Here is a 22,465-nt window from a genome sequence, read left to right as displayed (position 1 = left end):
AGTGAGATCACAGATCCTTTTATATATTATTCATTTGTTGCAATAGCAGATTCAACTTTATAATAAGGCTTAATTTAAATTATTATTGTTGTGTTGGCATTCTTAGTGTCCACAGAGATTACTATATTGCTATTGAGAATTAACAAAATGGATAATATGCAGAAAAATGAGAGTGGGCTATTTATACCCAGACAAGTGAAATCTTATTATAAAAATATTCTTCCGTGTAACACAATTGTTTCCCTGTCCCCCAATTTGGGTCATAGTAACACCTCATTTTTCAGCCTAATCTGGTCATAATGATTTCTTATCAGCTAATAATCCAATACAACAAAATCTTTTCATGATCCCTTTCATGCAACATTCATGTCTTTACAATTTAAGTATATGATTGTATGTGTTTTGGGTGACAGGAAGAGGAAGGCTGAACTGAGCTTTAAAAAAAGGCCAGTCTTCTCTTTCTCTTTTAGCCATCAGATCAGGAGTGGGAGAAATTGAGGTCTCTAGTGAACAGGGCATTTGATTCTGTTATCATTAAGGAGAGAATTAAGTTTCATTTTGGTGATGGTGAAAGGAAGAAGACAGAAGTAAGTTTAGGATAAAGAAGTTTTCAAAGCAATACAGAAAGGGCTCCGTAGGGGGATGGGTAAAGAGGGAATACAGAGTGGGATGAAGATGAGAGTATAGATAAGAATGAGATTGTGCCTGGGTAGTAGGGTGTGAATAAGGAGAATAGTAGACATTGGGGCATGGGTGAGGCTGAATGGAGGTATAGGTTACACATAGGACAGAGTGCTAGGGAACCCAGATGCTGGGATCTTATTATCTAATTGAGGAAGGAGCAGATAAACTTTCACACACAAGCAAACACCTACGCGCCAACACATCAGGACATACATGCATACAGAACATCTGGGCCTGAGTCAGGTGTCCCACCTGAGAATCTGTCACTCAGCAAACCTCAGTCCTTGCTGGTTGTGTGCATTGGCTGGCTTTTTTGAACAGGCCATTCTTCTAGGGGAAAAAAACTCCTAAATTTCCAGACCATCACCTTCCTAAACAGAACCCTACCACAAAGCCACGTAGAGCTTGGAGGATGAAAAATGCGTGGGGTGTGTGTGTGTGTGTGTGTGTGTGTGTGTGTGTGTGTCTTCCCGTTTACCCCTGTAGGGTTTAGAGGACTTAGCATCATAGATTTAGGTCAGCAGAGGACCTCAGAGGCTATCTAGTCCAACCCCCTCATTGTTTCAGATGAGGAAACAGACCCAGGGAGGTGAAGGAACTTGTCCAAGGTCATACAGGCAGAAAGTCGGGACATGAGATTTGAACCCCGTCCTCCAGCTGCAGAGCTGCAGGGCTTGTGCTCCTTCTGTTTCAGGAATGTGATATTTGACCATTTGGGGAGTTTAACAAAAGAGGATTGGAGCTGTATTTTTCTGTAGAATGTGCTTGACCAATTGTTCCCATCATGCTAGAAGCCCAACAAGAGCAAGCTCTGTATCTTTTGTTAACACCATCAACTCTAATAGCTCCATACACATTTAATTGTGGAAAATAAGGGATGAACAGCCTGCAATTTGAAGAAGGTGCCTCAGTCTTCTGAAGAAACAGGCCAAATGTCGTGGGTGTCCCATTGATCTTTCTGCAGCACATCCTCCTGATATGTCATAGCTGCTCAAGCAGGCCAGTGGGGGAAGGAGGCCGCTGTTGTTGTGCTTCCCTAGTTTGCTGTCCTTGGGACTTAAACATGTTATGATGCCTTGGTCTAGTTTCATGTTGTCCAGGGAAGTTAGCAGCTGTCAAAGGATGGGCAAGACGGCTTACTGGACACTGGGAAGAGGGACTGGGTTTGCACGTTCATGCTGGGACGCAGCAGACACTGGGTGTCTCACATAAGACAAGGTGTAAACACTGTTCATAGGGTGAGTATTAGTAGGCTCTTGCCATTTCTTCCTGAGATTCTCAAAGAGGCCATAGTTGGTGGGGGGAGCTGCAATAGAAATCAGTCAGGATGTGAAATCATGAATGGAGAATTGGGCCCAAACCCAGGAGGGAGCAAAGGGATAGGGAGGTGGATTCTTCCTTGTAGTTTTCTCAGGTTGAACTGAGACAAACTTGTGACAGGGGTTTGAGATTATTTAAAAGGAAGGAATTAGCTCTGGGAGGTACTGGAAGGAAAGGAGGGGAAGATAGGGCCAGGCTGGACTCCCATAGAAGACTTCAGACACATGAGCCCAAGGACCTAGGGCCTACTGTGTGCAAGGCATGATGCACTCCTGCACATTTGCCAGAGCTGTATCCATTCTGTTGTTCTTGGCTAAGTTGTTACTATCCTATTAGGGAGGAGGAACTAGTGTTATAAGAGAAGGTCCTGGCATTTCTGTGTAAATTATTCCGAGAGCTGATACACATTAACTGAATGAGAAGTGATGTTCAAATTGTTCACTAAACTGATTCTCACTGTGGTGAAGCTGGAGAAAGCTGCCCTTGGTCTCTAGCTTCCTGTAGGGGTAAAGTCACTTTCCTGGGACCAGGTACACTTCTAGAAGAAGGCATTGTGTGATGGATTGATGGGGTGGAGGTGAGTGGAGTGTGACAAATAGAGCCTAGGGTTGCCAGCTATGTCACAAATACTGTGCTTCTAGAGACAGTCACTCAGCACTGCTCAGTGTAGCCAGCACAATGCTTGTGATATGGGGCAAAGAGGCAAAGGCATCCCTGAGAGGAGAAGCACAGTGTACCAGTGCCTCATAATACTGTCCCAGAGTCCTTGAATCTTATTTTATTATAAGTGAAACTGTATTATGACTTTGTCAATTTGAATAACTCCCCTGGAGTCTGAGGCTGACCTTGTAACATGGTAGGGAGCATTATGGCAAGGTTTTAGGGTATTTTGGAACCTGTGGTGATCTATATGGGGAGGAGGTGGAATGGATTGAGAAGTACCAAGAAGGGGAAAGTCCGACTTCTCTGGCAGCCACACCAGTTTCTGCCCGTTCCAAGTACGGATTGGTGGCAAGGCAGGGTTGTAGCCATGCCGGTTGAAATGGTCGTCATATGTGCTGATCAAATTCCGATGTTTTGGTTCCTCATGGTGGGTCATCAGGTTCTTATATGGCAGGCCCTGGAAGGACAGACATATCCAGGCATTTTGGGGAGGCTAACTTGGGGAATTACAGACAAGTGATTCTGGAAGGGAAAGGGGAGAGGGTGTGGAGTTAGCAGTATAGGGGTGTTGCCTTCAAGGAACAACCAATTGATGCAGCTTCTCCAACTAATTAGACCCCAAAGCAAGGAAAACTACATATTAATCTAATTGGTTAATTGGTTTCGTTATCTAAAGTTTAGCCCAGTCACTTGCTAATACCATCAAATTAGCATTTTGTTCTTTGGGGGAAATTTTGATTTTCTTATCTGTAGATTAGACAGTGTATTTCTAACATTACTGTCATTTTAGAGGATCAGATTTCATAATTTTATTTATTTAGTTGCATAAATATACTTTTTCTTGATTCTTATGCTTTTATAGTTACTCTACCTTAAAAATTAAATCTAATCCTAGAAACAGTTATGAAGCTTTATTTAGCATTACAAATATTTGCCATTTTTTAAAATCCAAGGATTAGAAGCATTTTTGGAAGTTGAGTCACAGTAAAAAATGCATATATGTATATAAGTATATATATCTATACAGATACATATATAAATTATGGATAATTTGAAAATAATTACAACAAGGAGGAGGCGAAGCCAAGAATAGATCATTCTTAATAATCTTATGAACCGTGCTCAGTAACCTCTTAGCTCGCTTTTAGTTCCAAGAGTTTGTGAGTCTGTCAAAAAGATATGTCTCTTCTCTGGACTCATCTTCAAATATATGGTTGCAAATGACTCTCCAGAATTTGTTTTTCATGTGAATGGACTCTCATCTAATGAATGCCAATTTAATTCTCAGTTTAGATTTAATTTATTCATGATTATAATAACAATCAGGACAGCTAGGTTAGATGGACAGAGGTTTAACTTAATTCATGTCTTTGTAAGCTGAAATTGCATCTTTTTTGCTATATTCTGATTTATACAAGTACATCACAAACTCATACTTCCTCCAGAAGAGTGAAAAAGTGAATACCAAGTCTGATGTTTATACCATGTTTTTCAACTTGTTACTATGGGAGGAGGCAGAGAAATCTCCGTAAATTGTCTTCTGCCACAAAGGTTTTACAGGCTTTCCCAGCTGGAACCTGGGAAAATGTTTTCTTTGGTAGCAATTATTTACTGGGAAAATAAAGCCATATTTTCCTCCTTCCCTGGAGAGGAAGATTTTCTTAAATGAGTGAGTTTCCTAAGAAATCCTTCTTATCCAGAAAATGGACTGATTTATCAGGAGGATAATCTTGATTTTCATGCCCACCCTGATGTCTGGCTAAGACAGTAAGGTTTGTGTTTGCTATGGTCTGGACATGCCAGCTAAGCCCAATATTTCAAACAGTGATTCCATAAATAAGTCACACTACAATGCTAAAGAGAGAGGATGGTGATGGGGATGAACAGTTAGCCAGGGGTTTCCAAGGTCTACCTCCCTGGGTGCTATCTGACTTCATTTTTAAGGCCAGGAAAAATGAGTTGTTGGATTTCCCATCAATTAAAGGACAAATGCTGATTAGGCACAATGGTACCTTGCAGGAGCAGGCTGAGAAAGGCCCGTGGGAAAGGAAGGAAATATGGACAGCAAAAGATTTCCTCAATGGTAAGTCCAAAAAAGATTCTCACCATCCCCTTGGTCTGGGGTAGAGTAGGATGGTGCAGGTGATGCTGCTGGTGTTCTGCCAAGAAAAAGGGAAGAATCATTCCTGTATAATAATTTTGTGTTCTTTTCCATCAGTAGTGTTTAAGGTAGTGCTCAGGGCAATATTTGGGATAAATAAGCAAGGTAGAGACCTTGGAGGCTCTCTGAGGAAAAGCAGAGATTCATAAGAATGACAGATTTAGGTTTAGGTAGATTTAGGTTATGACTAAGGTCAGAGAGACACACAGATTCAGCGTGGTTCCCTTCAATCAAACAAACATATATTAAGTTCCTACTACGTGTTAGACACTCAACTGGGTGCTAGAGATACAAAGATAAAAACAAAATAATCCTTGCCTTCCAGAAGCTCAACTGCTAGAAGGAGTGGGTGAAAGAAGAAATATACCAAATGTACAAATTATATACAAAAAAAAATTTCAGGAGGGAGAAAGTCCTAATAATTAGAGAGATCAGGAAAAATCTCATGTAAACACCTGACCTCTGCTTGGAAGGAAAATAAGGATTTTATGAGGTAGAGGCAAAGAGGGAGTATATTGTAGAAAGGAGTGACCATTGGAACAAAGACATTGAAGCTGGAGACTGGAATGTCGTGTACGTGAAAGCTTATAGGCTTTTTATGAAAGGGATCAATGTAAAAAAATACTGGGAAAAGTGTGCCTTAGGCATATCAGTTTGGCAATCTTATGGAGGAAGGATTGGAGAGAGAAGAAAGACAGAAGCAAGAAGAGCTAATTAGGGAGCTGGTGCCGGTGTTCAGACAAGAATCACAGAATCATGTTAATTCAGACCTTAACAGATATGACCAACAGCCTGACAAATTATCCTGACTACAACACATTGATGGCAAATGCTCATCCTGTCTCCTAAAGGCCTGTAGCAAGGAGCAGCCTACCACCTCCTAAGGCAGCCCCTTCCACTTTTGGATGGCTGTAATTGCACATTTTTTTGAAGTCTAGCCTAGATTCACCTCCTTGCAACTTCCTGTCTTTCCTCTTACCTGGACAGTCTACCAACACCATGCCAGGAAACTGAATTGGTTCCATTTGAATTGTCTTAAGAGGATTCTGAAGATCACCTGGCAGGATGAGGTACTAGACACTGAGGTCCTTACTCAAACTAAACTGCCAAGCATTCAAACTCTGCTTGAGAGGGAGCAACTCTTTTGTTCCATGTTGTTCCGATGCAAAACATCCACTTGCCAAAAAGACTATCTTGTGGAGAACTCACACAGGGAAAGTGTTCACATGGTGGTCAGAAGAAGTGATACAAGGACACTCTCAAGGTCTCTTTGAAGAACTTTGGAATCGATTGCGTGACATGGGAGACACTGGCACAAGACCATTCAGCATGGCGTGCCCACATCAGATCTTTGTACGGTGCTCTATGAGCAAAGCAAATTGGAACAGTTCAAAGAAAATGCAGGATGTGCTAATTTAGAATATCCACCCCAAACGTTCACACAGACTATTTGTGCCCAATCTGTGGTAGAGCATTCCAAACTCATATTGGTCTGATCAGCCGCAGTCATACACATTGAAACTTGACTTTAGCATAGTGATGACATTTTGGTCCTCTGCAGAAGGACAATGACCAACCAACCAACCAACTGCCCTCTGGGGCCAAACAGAACAAGCTTAAAGTCTTTTCTGTATGAAAACCCATTGGATAATTGAAGACAACTCAAAAGTCTTCTCTGAGTTTTTTCTTCTCCAACATTTCCCTCTACTAATCTTTATGTGGGAGCAAAGTGAGGCCCTTTGCTCTTCCAGTTAGACTAGCATGAGTGTTCTTGCTAGAACCAGATTGACTCTTTGTCATCGCTGCTTCTTTTCCTAAATGTTAACTAAGCATCTCTTTATTAATACAGTCTGGAATTTTTCAGGAGTCACATTCATGCTCCTGGGTCTCCAAGCCCAAGACCTCCTCTTACTCTTTTTTTGAAGATCAGAACATTTGCCTTTCTCTAATCTTACCTCTTTCATTTGTTCTCCACAATCTTTCTTTCCTCCATGACTTTTAGTGACCCAGCAGGCACATATAATACTGTGTTCAGTACCTGATCAGGAATTATCTGGGCCACATGAGTTGAATTCATCTAGGGCACTTCAGTGTTCTCTGCTAGTACCTTACCTAGATTAAGTATCAACTTTTTGTTCTATCTGATTCAAAAGTCATCCTTCTTGGATGATAATAGAAGCAAAATGAATATTAGGTTTCCTTAAGATATTGATTATCCTTATCTCATTCATTTCTTTTTTAGAATTTCTTTTTTATTATTTAATATTTTTAGTTTTCAACATTGATTTCCACAAGATTTTGAGTTACAAATTTTCTCCCCATTTCTAACCTCCCCCACCACAAGATGGCATATATTATGATTGCCCCTTTCCCCAGTCTGCCCTACCTTCTGTCACCCCACTACCACCCCCTTATCCCCTCTCCCCTTACTTTCTTGTAGGGCAAGATAGATTTCTCTACCCCATTGCCTGTATATCTTATTTCCCAGTTGCATGTAAAAACAACTTTTTTTGAACATTTGTTTTTAGACTTTGAGATCCAGATTCTCTCCCCTTTTCCCTCCCCGCTCACCCTCCTTGAGAAAGCAAGCAATTCAATATAGGCCACATGTATCATTATGTAAAACACTTACATAACTATCATGTTGTGAAAGACTAACCATATTTCCCTCCATCCTATCCTATCCTCCTTTATTCAATTTTCTCCCTTGATCCTGTCCCTTTTCAAAAGTGTTTGCTTTTGAGTACCCCCTCCCCCATCTGCCCTCCCTTCTATCATCTCCCCCCTTATCCCCTTTCCCCCTCCTTTCCTGTAGGGTAAGATAACCAATTTAGTGTGTATGTTATTCCTTCCTTAAGTCAAATCTGATGAGAGCAAAATTCACTCATTCCCTTTCACTTGCCCCCTTTTCTCTTCCAACAGAACTGCTTTTTCTTGCCACTTTCATGTGAGATAATTTATCCCATTCTATCTCCCCCTTTCTCCTTCTCCCAATATATTCCTATTTCACGCCTTAATTTTATTTTATTTTTTTAGATATCATCCTTTCATATTCAACTCACCCTGTGCCCTCTGTCTACATATAAAGAAAAATGTCTCATGAGTTATAAATATATCTTTCCATGTACAAATGTAAGCAAAATGGTTCAAATTTAATATGTCCCTTATGATTTCTCTTTCCTGTTTATCTTTTCATACTTCTCTTGATTCTTGTATTTAAAAGTCAAATTTTTTTCTATTCAGCTCTGGTCTTTTCATCAAGAGTAATTGAAAGTTTTCTATTTTATTGAAAGTTTATATTTTGCCCGGGAGTATTATACTCAGTTTTGCTGGCTAGGTGATTCTTGGTTTTAATCTTAGCTTCTTTGACCTCCAGAATATCATATTCCAAGCCCTTCGATCCCTTAATGTAGAAGCTGCTAGATCTTGTGTTATCTTAATTGTGTTTCCATAACACTCAAATTGTTTCTTTCTAGCTGCTTGCAGTATTTTCTCCTTGACCTGGGAACTCGGGAATTTGGTGACAATATTCCTAGGAGTTTTCTTTTTGGCATCTTTTTCAAGAGGTGATCAGTGGATTCTTTCAATTTCTATTTTACCCTCTGGTTCTAGAATATCAAGGCAGTTTTCCTTGATAATTTCTTGAAAGATGATGTCTAGGTTCTTTTTTTGATCATTGCTTTCAGATAGTCCAGTCATTTTTAAATGATCTCTCCTGGATCTATTTTCCAGGTCAGTTGTTTTTCCAATGAGATATTTCACACTGTCTTCCATTTTTTAACTCTTTTGGTTCTGTTTTATAATTTCTTGATTTTTCATAAATTATTAGCTTCCACTTGCTCCAATCTAATTTTTAAGGTAGTATTTTCTTCAGTGGTCTTTTGGACCTCCTTTTCCATTTGGCTAATTCTGCCTTTCAAGGCATTCTTCTCCTCATTGGTTTTTTGGAGCTCTTTTGGGTCAGTCTATTTTTAAGGTTTTATTTTCTTCGGTATTTTTTGGGTCTCCTTTAGCAAGTCATTGACTTGTTTTTCATGATTTTCTTGCATCACTCATAATTATCTTCCCAATTTTTCCTCTACTTCTCTAACTTGCTTTTCCAAATCCTTTTTGAGCTCTTCCATGGCCCGAGATCAATTCATATTTTTCTTGGAGGCTTTTGATGTAGGCTCTTTGACTTTGTTGACTTCTTCTGGCTGTATGTTTTGTTCCTCTTTGTCACCCTCCAAAAATTCTATAGTCTGAGTCCTTTTATGCTGGTTGCTCATTTTCCCAGCCAATTACTTGACTTTTGAGTTTTTTGTCAGGGTGTGACTGCTTTCAGAGTGTGAAGTGCCCAATCTTCAGGGGCTTTATGCTGCTGTTTTTAGAGCTACTTCTATTCTGAGGTGGTGTGATGCTCCTCTCCTGGCCTGTGACCTGGTTTGTGAGTGCAAGCACTCCTTTCTGCCATATAACTACCAGGGCACTCCCACTCTACAGTCACCACAAGCTCTGCCACACCAGCGCTCCTCCTCCCCCAAGAACCACCAACCAGGACCAGGACCCAGATCCAAGTGGGACAAAGCAAGAGAACCCTGCCTCTGTGCCAGCAAAGTGATTCCTGCACTCCCACTCTAATCAGCCACTTTATTCCTCCCACCCTGTGGGCCAGGGGCTCCAGAAGTAGCTGCCACTGGAGTTCTGGAAGCAGCTGCTCGAGCTTCCTGCTGCTGCCACCTGCTACCCCAGGGCTGGGACCAGACAATATACTTCTCTCACTCAGATCCAGCAGTTTTCCTACTGACCTGCTCAGTTGTCTTTGGTGTTTGTGGGTTGAGAAGTCTGGTAACTGTCACAGCTCAATGATTCAGGGCCCTGAGGCCTGCTCTGCCCGGCCCACTCTATGCCTGGTCTGTCCTGGCACACGTTGGGCTGTGCTCTGCTCCCAGCACAGTGCGATAAACCCTTCCCAGCAACCATCCAGGCCATATTGGGCTGGAGACTTGTTTTCCTCAGCTATTTCGTGGGTTCTGTAGCTCTAGAATTTGTTCAGAGCCATTTTCCACAAGTGTTTGGAGGTATTTGTGGGAGAGCTTAAGTGAGTCCCTGTTTTCAAGCTGTCATCTCGTCTCCACCGCCCCCCCCCATTCATGTCTTATAGCAGTCCTCTCTCTTATTTTAAGCCAGTGCTCAGCACAGAGTGACTGAATCAATAAGCATTTATTAAATGGTTACTAAAAGCCAGGCACTGTGCTAAGAACTGGGGATACAAAAAAGAGGCAAAAGACAGCCCCTGGCCTCAAGGAGCTCACAATCTAACTAGGGAGACAACAAGAAACAAATAGGTACAAACAAGCCATATAAGGGATGAGTAGAGAATGAGTAACAAAGAGAAGGCACTAAGATTAAGTGGGGGTGAGAGAGACTGGAAGAAAACACAAACAGATTTATACAGAAAAAAATCCGAAGTAACTCCATGATGTCAAGGACAATGGCTTATCTCAAGTTTTAGATCTCTCTTAGCATGCTGTATTTGCACACAGGAGACACTTAAAAAAGAAGGCTTATATGAATTAATTACAAGAGAATATTTAAATATATTTTAATTGCATTCAAGTGGATTTCAAGAGAATAGGTGCTTTGCTGCTTTTAATTGATAAGATTTTCTTTCCTTCCACATGTTTTGAATATGTAATTGGAACCACAGTTAGTCAATTAGTTTTGAACTGTGTGTTGCAGTGTTTCTCAAACTGTGGTTCACTGGCTCTGATGATCTGTGTTGTGTTAATAGCTCTCTCTTTGAGAGCTCTTCAATTTCAGAAATATTTTCACTCTAAAATATCAAGTATGAAATGATGTATGTTTACAAAGGAGTAAAGTAAATTAAAAAAATGGTGACTTGGGTTTGTGATTCATTCATATGGGGGACCCTGTGGGTTGTTTTGACAGATTAAAAGGAGGAAAGAAGACACATTTGAAAAGGAATAGGGAAGTGTGCCCTTTGCAGTGTTGTTTGGACATGGGTTATCCAGACATAGAGTGAAATGTATGAAGGCGTGTGTAGGCTTTTTAAGGTAGAGTCAAGTTGGGAGAGGATGCAAGGAGTGAAATGTGAAAAGCATGAGATGTAAGGGAAGTGCCTAATACTTTCTGTACACCATTACTAGGACTCAGGAAGACCTGAGTTCAAATCCAGCCTCTGATACTAGCTATGTGACTTTGAGCAAGTCACTTCACTTCTGTCTGCCTCAGTTTCCTCAACTATAAAATGAGGATAACAACAGCACCTACCTCCCAGAGTTGTTGTAAGGATCAAATGAGATATTTATCAAACATTCTTAGCCCAGTGCCTGACACATAGTAGGTACCATATAAATGCTAGCTATAGATGATGATGATGATGCCAGATGACCCCCTTCTGCCATTGTTCAGTGGAAAGAGTAGCCAGAGAGTGTGTCATCAGGGGTGGGGGCAAGTTTCAGCAATTGCTAAAAGAAGAAAAGGTATAATCAGGTGTGAGTATGCTCATCACTGAGTAGAAGGTATCTCTCCCCTTCCCAGAGGCATTAGATCAGGAGACAAGCATAGCATGGAAGAGATGGAAGGCATATGGCCAGGTGGGAAGCCCTGTTTCACTTCTCTTCCTTTTGGAGCTTGGACATTAGGCAGGAGATGGAACTTGAACCTGCCCAGCAGATGAGCAGGTGTGAGAATGCTCATCACAGAGTGGAAAGTGCCACTGCTTTTGTCAGAGGAGCCTGGATATTGGGTTGGAGACAAGTGGTGGAGGGGATGGAATGTCCATGGTCCCATGGTCAGATAGGAGGTACTATTTCTGATGACAGTTCAGCCAATGTGGAGTGAAATTCTGGTTTGGGAGTCAGGACCCACCTTTAAATCCTATGCTGCCTTTTACCACTGGTATGACCATGAGTAAGTCACTTCACTTGCCTTAGGGTCTTGGTTTCCTCATCTCTAAACTGAGGGAGTTGGACACAATCCCCTCTATGGTCCCTGTTGGCTCTAAATAATATGATTTGAGACTACTTTTATAATATCAAAAGCATCATCTATTTCTTCTTCCTATCCCTATTTCTCTGTCATCCTCTTGAAGTTTGTTTTTCTTTGGCAGTTACTTCCTCTTCATTGATTTACCCACCAAAACTGTGAGATTATGTCTTCATAAGATCCTAGGGCAAGGAAAATTCTGGAGGGTTTACCTCATCTGTCTCTGTATTTTTAGGCAAGTTAATTTTGAAGTCACCCAGCACATGGGTATGACCACTGGTATGACCATGAGTAAGTCACTTCACTTGTCTTACTCTCATCTCTAAACTGAGGGAGTTGGACACAATCCCCTCTGTGGTCCCTGTTGGCTCTAAATAATATGATTTGGGACTACTTTTATAATATCAAAGGCATCATCTATTTCTTCTTCCTATCCCTATTTCTCTGTCATCTTCTTGAAGTTTGTTTTTCTTTGACAGTTACTTCCTCTTCTTTGACCTACCCACCAAAACTGTGAGATTATGTCTTTGTAAGAGTCTAGGGCAAGGAAAATTCTGGAGAGCTTACCTCATCTGTCTCTGTATTTTTAGGCAAATTAATTTTGAAGTCACCCAGCACATGGGTGAGAATTTAGTTTTGGTAAGAGGCACTGAGGCAGACATCCCTTTGTCCTAACCCAATTGGGTTTTTAGAAAAGAGGAGAAATGTATTGGAGTACTGAAGGAAGAGTCAACAGATGTGAGCCCTGTGCTGCCACTGAACCTCGATGTGACCTTGGGGGAAATCACTAACCTTCCCTGAGCTCTGGCCTACATAAAATGAGAAAATCAGAGCTCTTGCTTGTGACTTATGGTCATAAAGTGTTGTTGGTCTGACCCACCAGCCTTCTCAGTCTCCCTTTTCTTTTTGCTGGGCAGAGTTCCTTATGTCCATCACCTCATCTCTGAACTTTGCTTTTGCACCGGTGTGGAATTTACCCCAAGAATGAAAGGCACTCCCTCTCTCCTCACCCCTGTGCCTTGGGAATTCTTCATCTCCTGCAGAGCTCAGCTCCAGCAACATCTTTTACATGGGGCCTCTCATTTGCCCCTAGATGCTAGTCTCTCTCTTCTCCATTACTTTGATCTGTTTTCTGCTTACTCATACATGCACATGTTTTCCCTCTAGAATGTGAACTTCTTACAGCTGTAGAATAGGGCAGAGATGGTTTCATTTTTCTATTTGTATCCTCAATACCTAGCAGAGGACCTACCCAGAGAGGTGCTTAATAAATGCTTATTGCTAGTTAGTGACTCATAGAAAACGGCTCCTTTAAGAACAAACACTTATTGGATGCTGAACAGTGAACTGGACCCTGGATGAAATACAGTTAGATAGGACACAGCCAGGCTGTGCTTTCAGGAAGCACACAATCTCATGAACTTAAATGCTAACTTCTACTTTTACAATAATGAATTGTATTTTTATAGCACTTGACATAATTGATAAGTTGCTTTCACATAACATTCTCATTGTATGCTTAAATGATAATTTTTAGTTTTCTGAAATTTTTTTCTGGTGAGGACTCTGTGCAGGTATAAGCTGGGGTGGAGAACCTGCAGACTCAGGCCACATGTGGCCCTCTAGGTCCTCAAGTGCAGCCCTTTGACTGAATCCAAATTTCACAGAACCAATCCTTTTATTAAGGGGATTTGTTCTGTGAGGTTTGGAGTCAATCACAGGGCCCACTTGAGGACCTAGAGGGCCACATGTGGCCTCAAGGCTTCAAGGAACCCTCTTTTACCAAGGTCCTAGACATGTGATAGAGAAGAAAGAGCACCGGCTCTGAAGTCAGAGGCCCCAGGTTCAAAGCCTGCTTATAGTGTTTACTGTCTGTGTGACACTGGGCTAAAACACAACCTCCCTGGGCCTCAGTGAGGGTGTTGGACTAAATGCCTCCTGAAGTGCCTTCCAGCTGTGATCCTGTGATTGGAGCAGCAGAGCTGGGCAATCCTAGGTCCTGACATTCCAAATCCAATGCCCTTTTCACTACACCACATTGAAGAACTTGGGTTTATCCACTTTAAATCTTACAGAGCACTTTCTCAAAACCCTGTGAAGTACGTAACACTATTAAACCCATTTCCCAGAAGAAGAAATTGAAATTGAGAGATCAGGAATCTTACCTAAGCTAGTAATGATGTTTATGTCTGCAGTAAATGGTGTTTTGATAGTAGGCAAACTTTGAAGTCTTAGCAATAACCCCTGAGGGGTTATTATTGCCACTTGTTTACAACCATGAGTTTCTATAATCATTGACCAGCCATCTGAATCCTTTGTCAGGCTGAGTGACGTCAGAGCAGTTTCCTCCTGTTAATGTGCACTTTATTGAAAGGGGAAGTACTTGGACTGAGCAGGTGTGTGTTTCAGCCCCGAGTCCACTACTTAAGAGCAGTGTGACTGTGAGCCAGTCTCTTCACTTCCTGTGTTTCAGCTTCCTCATTTATAAAATGGTGAATTATCACCTCATATTCCCTAGGGTTTAGGGAGGTGGGGTGGTGGCCAGTGTTTTATAATCCTTGAAGTGCTGTAAAATTGTGAATTACTACAACATATTAGTGATATTATTGCAAAACAACATTTGTCAAGGAAGCTTCTTGTAGAGTAGGCCCGTACTCTAACAGTGAAACATTAGGGAACTCATTATCTCCCCAAAGACTCCTTTCCATTCTTAAACAACTTTAATTCTGAGAAAGTTCTCTCTTATGTTAAGCCAACATCTGTGTTTTGGGATTTTACCCATCTATTGCTGGCACTACGTGAATAATCTAATCCCTCTTCTCCATAAGAGCCCTTTCAACATCTAAATACATCTTTTCTTTTAAGAACCTGTCTATGTCCGAGATCCTAAGGTTTTGGAAACAGTCTCCCACTCATAAGTTTTTCATAGCACTTCATATATTCATCTTCTCATCACTCATTCTTATTTGTATTATAGTTATCTGTATGTATGTCATATCTCCTCTGATTGATTATAAACACCTATTTTATCTTTTATCTCCTGCTTCTTGGAGAGAGCCTTGAACATCCTTGGTGCCCAACAGATGTTGAATTGGATCCATCCATTCCCCATTTTACACTCCAGGAAACAGAGTCTTAGGTGACTTGACCAAGGTCACTTATAAGTTAGTAAGTGGCAGAGCCAGGATTCAAAATCAAGATTTCTGACTTAAAATGCAGTGTTCTTTTTATGATATCACCTGTCACATAAAAGTAGAAGGGACCTTCTGTGCAGTAGGGAATTAGAGTAGATGAACATTTGAATTCCATCCAACTCTAAATTATTTTATGACTAATTATATTTTAGATCCCTTATCGTTCTGAAATTATTTGATTCTAATAAAAAGCTCCTACCACCTATCCAACTATAGTGTTAACATTTTAGTCTTTTTCCAATGATATGTCAAGTATGAAATCTTATAGGATATTAGCTTATCAATATCCTTTTTGAAATGATACTGGGGCAGCAAAGTGGCACAGTGGATAGAGCACTGGGCCTGAAGTCAGGAGGACTCACCTTCCTGAGTTCAAATCTAGCCTCAGCCACTTACTAGTTTTGTTACCCTGGGCAAGTCACTTAACCCTGTTTGCCTCATTTTCCTCATCTGTAAAATGAGCAAGAGAGGGAAATGGCAAACCACTTTAATATCTCTGCCAAAATAATCCCAAGTGGGGTCACAGAGGGTCAGACATGACTGAACAACAACAAAAACAAACTTATATAGTCCTTGAAGGTTTATAAAGAGCTTATTGTATGTATAATTTACATTTTACTTCTTTGCATGAAATATACCTAAAAGGAGAGACCTGAATAAGCTGGAGAGCATCCAGAGGAGGGTAGCCAAGATGGCCTTTAGTTCATGCTGTATGAGTTTTGCTTGAGGGAAATGGATAATATTTAGACCAGAGAAAACTAGATGTAGGGGATCAGGATAACTTGTATTCAGATATTTATAAAGTTATGTGTGGAAGAAGAAATAGACATGTTTTGCTGGTCTATATAAGGGATCTATTCCTGTATCTTATGTCCCTTGACTGCCTGGGAAATGGTTAAGTTGCTATTCTTACCTCACTTCTTCTCATATAATACCAGTTTGTTATATGATCTGGTTTGTGATCTGGGAACCGGACAAAATCCTTTTGGAAGGTGCTCTGGAAATGTGGTTTTGAAGTTTTGATGAACTGAAAGAGAACAGAATATTTGTTATGAATCTGTGATCTCCTTCTGACACTTCCTTCTAACAAACACGAAAAGCGGCCATGACACGAGGTATTTTTTGGCATGTCCAGAATCCAGGTTTTATCCTGCTTCTCTATTAGTGTTATAAATTGGTGTAAATCAGGAGGTCTAAGGACACATAATACAAAACAGATGTTGGTATCATTTGACCAGGGTTTGCCATTTGGTTTTTTTCTCTTTCTTCTCCTCTCTCCTTTTCCTTAAAAAAAAAAGCAAAAACTTCTTTTCTTTTTACCCTGTTTACTCCTCTCCTGCACAGACCTTAGGCCTCGTAGGGGCATTCTTGATCATTGTTTAGGGTTGCTGGTCATTCGTGGGTTCCTCTTGAAGGTTCGTATTCATTTTCCAGTTAAATGTTTCACTTTATTCCTGGTTCTTATAAATCCATGCACACTCAGCTCCTCTAAGTAATCTGCAGATGCTTCTGTAGCAAAAGGTAATCTAGGTTACCAGGACCTTGGCATCACTTCAGACCACATCTTTCACCTTTTGTACTTTTATTTCTCATCCTTTTTTCATAGAACATTTGCCTCCCCATAACGTATCTATATCTGTTGAAAGCAACACCACCTTCTTCTGAGTCATCCAGGGGTTATCTGCATGACATTGAAGTCATTTTTGACTCCCTTCCCTTCCCTCACTTCACTCATCAGTTAAGTCTTGTCATTTTGCCCTCTATATGCCTCACATTTGTCCTCTCCTTTTAATCTCCGTCACAGTTATTCTTGTTTAGTTCTTTTTTTCTACTTATCAAACTATTGTAATAATTTTCTAATCAGTCTTCCTTGGTCCAGTCTATCTCTTCTCTCATATATCCTTCTCACCACTATTTGTGTAGTATTTCTTACTCACCACAGTGAGCAGTACAGTAGAAAGCACACTGGCTTTAGAGCCAGAATACATGAACTCTGGTGCTTTTTACTTTTGTGGCCTTGGGCAAATCCATTTACCTCTCTGGCCTCAGTTTCCTCATCTGTAAAATGGTTGAACCAGGTGGTGTCTGAGATCTTTTGCACATCTAGAGTTCTGATCCTATGAGCATGTTATTCCTCTACTCCAGAACTTTTTGGGGCTCTCCATTCTCTATCAAGTGAAATTGAAAACTCTTGTTCCTGGCAGTTAAGTGCCCTACACATAAGGATAGGTACTGGATCTGTGATTTCACTGGTTTTAGCCCTGAGGCTGACCTGTGTAAGATCACATAGTTAGTATAAATCAGAAGAAGGACTTGAGGCCAAGTCTTCCTGGTTTTGAGGCTAACTCTCCATCCTCTATGCCATGCTGCCTCTCACTGACTAACACACAGCACGCACTTACAAGTTCAGTACCTGTTTCAGCCTTCTCCCCACTCCTGTCACTGTCCCTGAGCACCAACTTCCTCAGTCTTCTCAACTTCATTAACTTTGTCTTTAGCCTACCTTAGATCCTCTTGCCCTTAGGATTTCCACTCAGTTCAGTGGAAACTACTCCGGGTGCCAGTGCTCCCAATTACAGCTCGACCTCAAGAGTAGCATATGGTCTGTAATTTCATATTTTTATCTTTAGGGGCAGACATCATGCCCTGAATCTCTTGGTCTGTGAAAGGTTTAAAATACACACACACACATGAATATATACCTTTTACAGACTACATATAGTGCCCTTTCTACCTTTCACTCCTTTTCTCCCCGCCTTAAGCCCACCCTGCCTATCTTTGTCTCCACCTTCACTTAGCTCCTTACCTTTCTTCTCTCTTCTCCCCAGTTTCCAACGAGCACTCTAGTTGAAAACTTTGGCTCAATTCGCCAACTGGGAGTAGACCATGACTGTGGGGACACTGGAAGCATAGTAACGATTTGCACCAAGTTTCCCAGACCCTGAGACCTGGGACAAAGTTAGCAACAGCATTAAACTGTACCACTTTCTTTTAGTGTCCGTGATGGTACCTAAGGGGTTTACTATGGTTTCATTTTTTTCTACTTTTTTTCCTAAGAAGGGACCATGGATTAAAAATTCCCTGTGATACCACTTCCCCCTTTACTGGGAGAATCAAAAGTGGTGTTGAATGTTCCTTTGTTTACTGACTCCGTGGTGACAGACTCTGAATATACCTAAGTTTAACAAGAGAACTGCTGATTCCACTGGAGCAAAAGAGAAGCTTGTTTCAATCTTCCTCCAGAATACAAGAGGCCTAATTTCTCTATTATAATGCTCATAACAGTAAAATGTTCCTTGTTGAAATGTATAGCTAGTGAAGATCTGAGGTTATTATAATGGGTTGTATTAAAACTGTTCTTTGCCAGTTTGTCTTAGTTCTGAAATCCTAGGTTCTGCTCTTGCCCTAAAGGTATGCAAATAAAAGTCCTACCATGTGGTTGAGTGGATAAAGTGCTGGGGTTGGAGTCAGAGGGACCTGAGTTCAAAGTCCAACTCCAACGTTAATAGTGTCGTGGCCATGAGTAAATCATTGCTTTTCTGGGTCTCAGTTTCCTCCTCTGAAAAATGGAGGCAATAATATCAGTAGCATCAACCTTACAGGATTGTTGTATGTTATATGATGTATGGAAAGATCTTTCAAGGACATGTGAATCTTAATAGGGTTTATCAGGGGAACTCTCTATTTGCAGGACCAGCACATCTATAGATCTGACTTTAACTCTCTGGCTCTTTCTTGAGGGACCTGCCCCTTGGTGGGTTGACACAGCAACTTCTGCTTAGGTCTTGGTGATTGAGGGATATCTTAAAGGTGATTGGTGACTGAGTATCAGAGGGGTAGACTCTTTTTAGGAAGTCAAGAGAAGAGTTGAGGAAATGATTCTGCCCTTCTCTTTTGGGCCATTCTCCCTTAGCACATTGTTCTTCTTTCCCTTACACTTCCAGTAAAGGGGAAAAATGAATTTGCCATCCCCAGTGGCAATAGCAGATTACAGTACAAGTATTATGTTTCAAGTGTGCATTATATTGCTAGGCTCTGCTTTCTAGGCTGTTGTTACATTCTGTTTTATGGGTGTGTTCATACCATTCACATTCTTAGTTATAATTGTTAATTATGTATTTCCCTCTATCATATCCTCTTATACTTTTTTACTCTCTTTGCCTCCATTTAACCCTTTTCAAAAAAGAATAAGGTGGGGAGACAACATTAGTATGACCAGTACTAGTAATCTATAATTAAGTGGTGTGATCCTATTCCTCTTTCCATTCTCTATTCCTTTGGCTCATATACCAGTAACTAGTTCTTACACTTTCTTCTTCTCCTTTTAATACTCTATTTTTGATCCATCCTTCAAAGTTGAAGTTTGTTTTGGTTGTGACTGTTCTATCCCCTACACTACCATTCTCTCTTAAACCTTCTCTTTTCTTCTCTGTTGAACATCGGCTTTTAAAACTTTGAGTTCCAAATTCTCTTCCCTCTTCCCTCCCCACCCACCCTCCCTAAGAAGGCAAGCAATTCAACCTAGGCGTCATGTGTATCATTATGCAAAACCCTTCCACAATATTCATGTTGTGAAAGACTAACTATATTTTGCTCCTTCCTATCCTATACTTTATTCAATTTTCTCCCTTGACCCTGTCCCTTTTCAAAAGTGTTAGCTTTTGATTACCTCCACCCCCATCTGCCCTCCCTTCTATCATTCCTCCTTTTTTATCTCCTTCCTCCTTCTTTCCTGTGGGGTAAGATACCCAATTGAGTGTGTATGTTATTCCCTCCTCAGGCCAAATCCAATGAGAGCAAGATTCACTCATTCTCCCTCACCTGCCCCCTCTTCCCTTCCTACAGAACTGCTATTTCTTGCCACTTTTATGTGAGATAATTTACCCCATTCTATCTCTCCCTTTCTGCCTTTCTCAATATATTCCTCTCTCATCCCTTAATTTGATTTAATTTTTTTAGATATCATCCCTTCATATTCAACTTACCCTGTGCCCTCTGTCTATATATATAATATATGTATATATACATATATATGTATATTCCCTTTAGCTACCCTAATACTGAGGTCTCATGAATTATACACACCATCTTTCCACGTAGGAATGTAAACAAAACAGTTCAACTTTAGTAAGTCCCTTATGATTTCTCTTTCTTGTTTACCTTTTCATGCTTCTCTTGATTCTTGTGTTTGAAACTCATATTTTCTATTCAGCTCTGGTCTTTTCATTGAGAAAACTTGAAAGTCCTCCATTTTATTGAAAATCCATATTTTGCCTTAGAGCATGATACTCAGTTTTGCTGGGTAGTTGATTCTTGGTTTTAATCCTAGCTCATTTGACCTCCAGAATATCATATTCAAAGCCCTTCGATCCCTTAATGTAGAAGCTGCCAGATCTTGTGTTATCCTGATTGTGTTTCCACAGTACTCAAATAGTTTCTTTCTGGCTTCTTGCAATATTTTCTCCTTGACCTGGGAACTTGTAGCCAGAATGGACTTTGTTTTCTTTGAATGACTCAGCTTGCCTCGTTGAGCTTCCCTGGACACTGGGGCTTGCTCTTCCGGGGCAGAACCAGAGCTTCCTGTGTGATGAGTCATGGTGCTGGCTGAGGGGAGGTGTGTTAACGTGGTCTACGCTGGGGGAGGGGCCAAGTCAAGAATCAATCGGCCCTGGTCGTTCAGGCGGCGCTTGATGATGTCAAAAACTCTATAAGAGGGGAGAGGACAGCTTGATGATCCTCCTTTCCTTTTCCGGTTGGAGCCAGAGACACCTACAGCCGAAGCTGAGCTGCCGGTAGCAGAGCTGACTAGAGGCTAGTGGGTAATCTTTCTTACCGTAGAGGGGAAGCATGTATACGATTTTGCCTTATACCATCTCGCTTCTCTGTGGCCTCCTGGTTACTCTTATAAGGCGGACTTATTGGGCCTGGAAGCTTTTGATGAAAATATCAAAATGGGGACGCTGGTTTGTGGGCTTGTTATTATGGAGTGTAAATACATGCTTTAGTTCTCCTGCCTTCTGCCTAGAGAATTCCTTATATCCTGTGGTTCCGGACCTTTTAGGCACATATGAGATTCTCTTTGAAATCATAAATTCTGCCTTCCTAATATATTTGGCGACGAGGTGGATGGGATCGCTAGATATAAGATCTCTATTCAGAAGCAGAAGAACTTCAGAGGAAGAGATGAATATCCCAGGGTGGGAGGATCCATTTTATTCCTCCTTAGCAAAGGAATTGGCTAAAAAACCCGGACCCTGTGAAAACTGGCAACCAAGGCTACAGAGAGGAGATCCTAAGGATTTGGAAAGGTGTTTACAAGAGGTTGGGATTCAGTCAGGGGCATCACTATCTAGGCAAAGCTGGATAGTATTATCAGCCTACCGGCTAGTATATGAAAGATTGAGATTAAGTGAAAGAGATGGGGGCACTCCTACCCCACAGCAAGAAGGGGAATCTCAGATAGCAGGAGAACAAATTGCTGCTCAAGAACCCACTGACTCAGATGAGAACTTTTCTATTAATGTGGCTAGGAGCAACAGGAGGCCAAATAAGCCAAGAGTGCATCCCAACTCAGCCCAGACCAAGCCTGACTGCCTGCTTTGTCCTTGCCATGGTGGCAGGGGAAGCGAGTGGGGGGAAAATGAGACAATGTTAGGGGCTGAGAGAGAAAATGCTACTAGGGTTCAGGACATCCCTCGCACAGAGAATGGGAGATGGTTAAATACTCAGACAAGCGTTCGTCCCGTAGAGAGGAGGAGGACAGAAACCAGAGGTGGCAATTTAGTTACGAGGGAATTTCAGGAAGATTTCTCACCACAAGAAGTCACAGATATTTTGAGTAGATTCAGCCAAAGAGTAGGAGAACCATTAATATCTTGGATAGTAAGGCTCAGTGATCCAGGGGCCGGTGGAATATTAGTAGATAAGAGGGACTGTATGAGATTCATAGGTATCAGCCACGATCCTCTAGTTCAGCAAGCTTTTAGGGAACATCATCAGCAAGGAGATGATGCTAGCAGGACTACTCTGTTGGCATTAGCTGCTGCGGGATGCAATAAGAGATATACTAATGATTCTATGTGGCCCACTGAGCACAGACCCTGGTATTCACTTAAAGATTGTATCATGAGACTAAAGGAGGAGGTAATGAAGACTGCTATTATGACAGGAACTGCAGACAAATATTACAATGATCCCATAGGAATCCCTCATAGGAATTTAATAATTAGGACAGCTCCCCCTGCTTATAAACAACTAATTTTGAATCTGTTACTTGGGGAAGTAGGGAGCCATCTTACAGAGGTGATAAATAAGATTTTACAGGTACATGACTTAGGAGACTGGGGAATGGATAGATCTCGAGAGAGAAGGGTGAATAGCCAGCAAACTTGGCGCCAAAATGGAGTGACAAGAAAAGAAATGTTCACTGCTCTATTGAGAGCAGGGGTAGGTT

At 41.2% G+C, this 22,465-nt stretch overlaps 1 protein-coding gene across 1 annotated transcript; it reads right to left on the bottom strand.

The window, feature by feature from the left end:
• Positions 1 to 1,522: 1,522 nt before the first annotated feature.
• Positions 1,523 to 18,164, bottom strand: C2H1orf158 (chromosome 2 C1orf158 homolog). The gene is made up of 4 exons (XM_036742957.1): positions 17,819 to 18,164; positions 15,926 to 16,039; positions 2,947 to 3,124; positions 1,523 to 1,990 (listed from the first exon to the last, which is right to left on the bottom strand). Exons 1-4 carry the CDS (start codon positions 17,921 to 17,923, stop codon positions 1,821 to 1,823), a joined length of 567 nt encoding a protein of 188 aa, XP_036598852.1. The 5' UTR covers positions 17,924 to 18,164; the 3' UTR covers positions 1,523 to 1,820.
• Between the last annotated feature and the right edge of the window lie 4,301 nt (positions 18,165 to 22,465).

Source organism: Trichosurus vulpecula, chromosome 2, assembly GCF_011100635.1.
Source record: "Trichosurus vulpecula isolate mTriVul1 chromosome 2, mTriVul1.pri, whole genome shotgun sequence".
NCBI lineage: Eukaryota > Metazoa > Chordata > Mammalia > Diprotodontia > Phalangeridae > Trichosurus > Trichosurus vulpecula.
Note: the sequence above shows the minus strand (reverse complement) of the source record. Positions and strands in the feature narration are given on the sequence as shown.

Excerpts from the sequence above, each read along its gene's own strand:
- C2H1orf158 (XM_036742957.1), bottom strand. The coding sequence starts at position 17,923 with ATGCTTCCAGTGTCCCCACAGTCATGGTCTACTCCCAGTTGGCGAATT. Across the intron at positions 3,125-15,925 it reads ATTATATGAGAAGAAGTGAG|GGCCTGCCATATAAGAACCT; the intron begins GTAAGAATAGCA and ends CTGTCCTTCCAG. Across the intron at positions 1,991-2,946 it reads GTCGGACTTTCCCCTTCTTG|CTCCCCCCACCAACTATGGC; the intron begins GTACTTCTCAAT and ends TTTCTATTGCAG.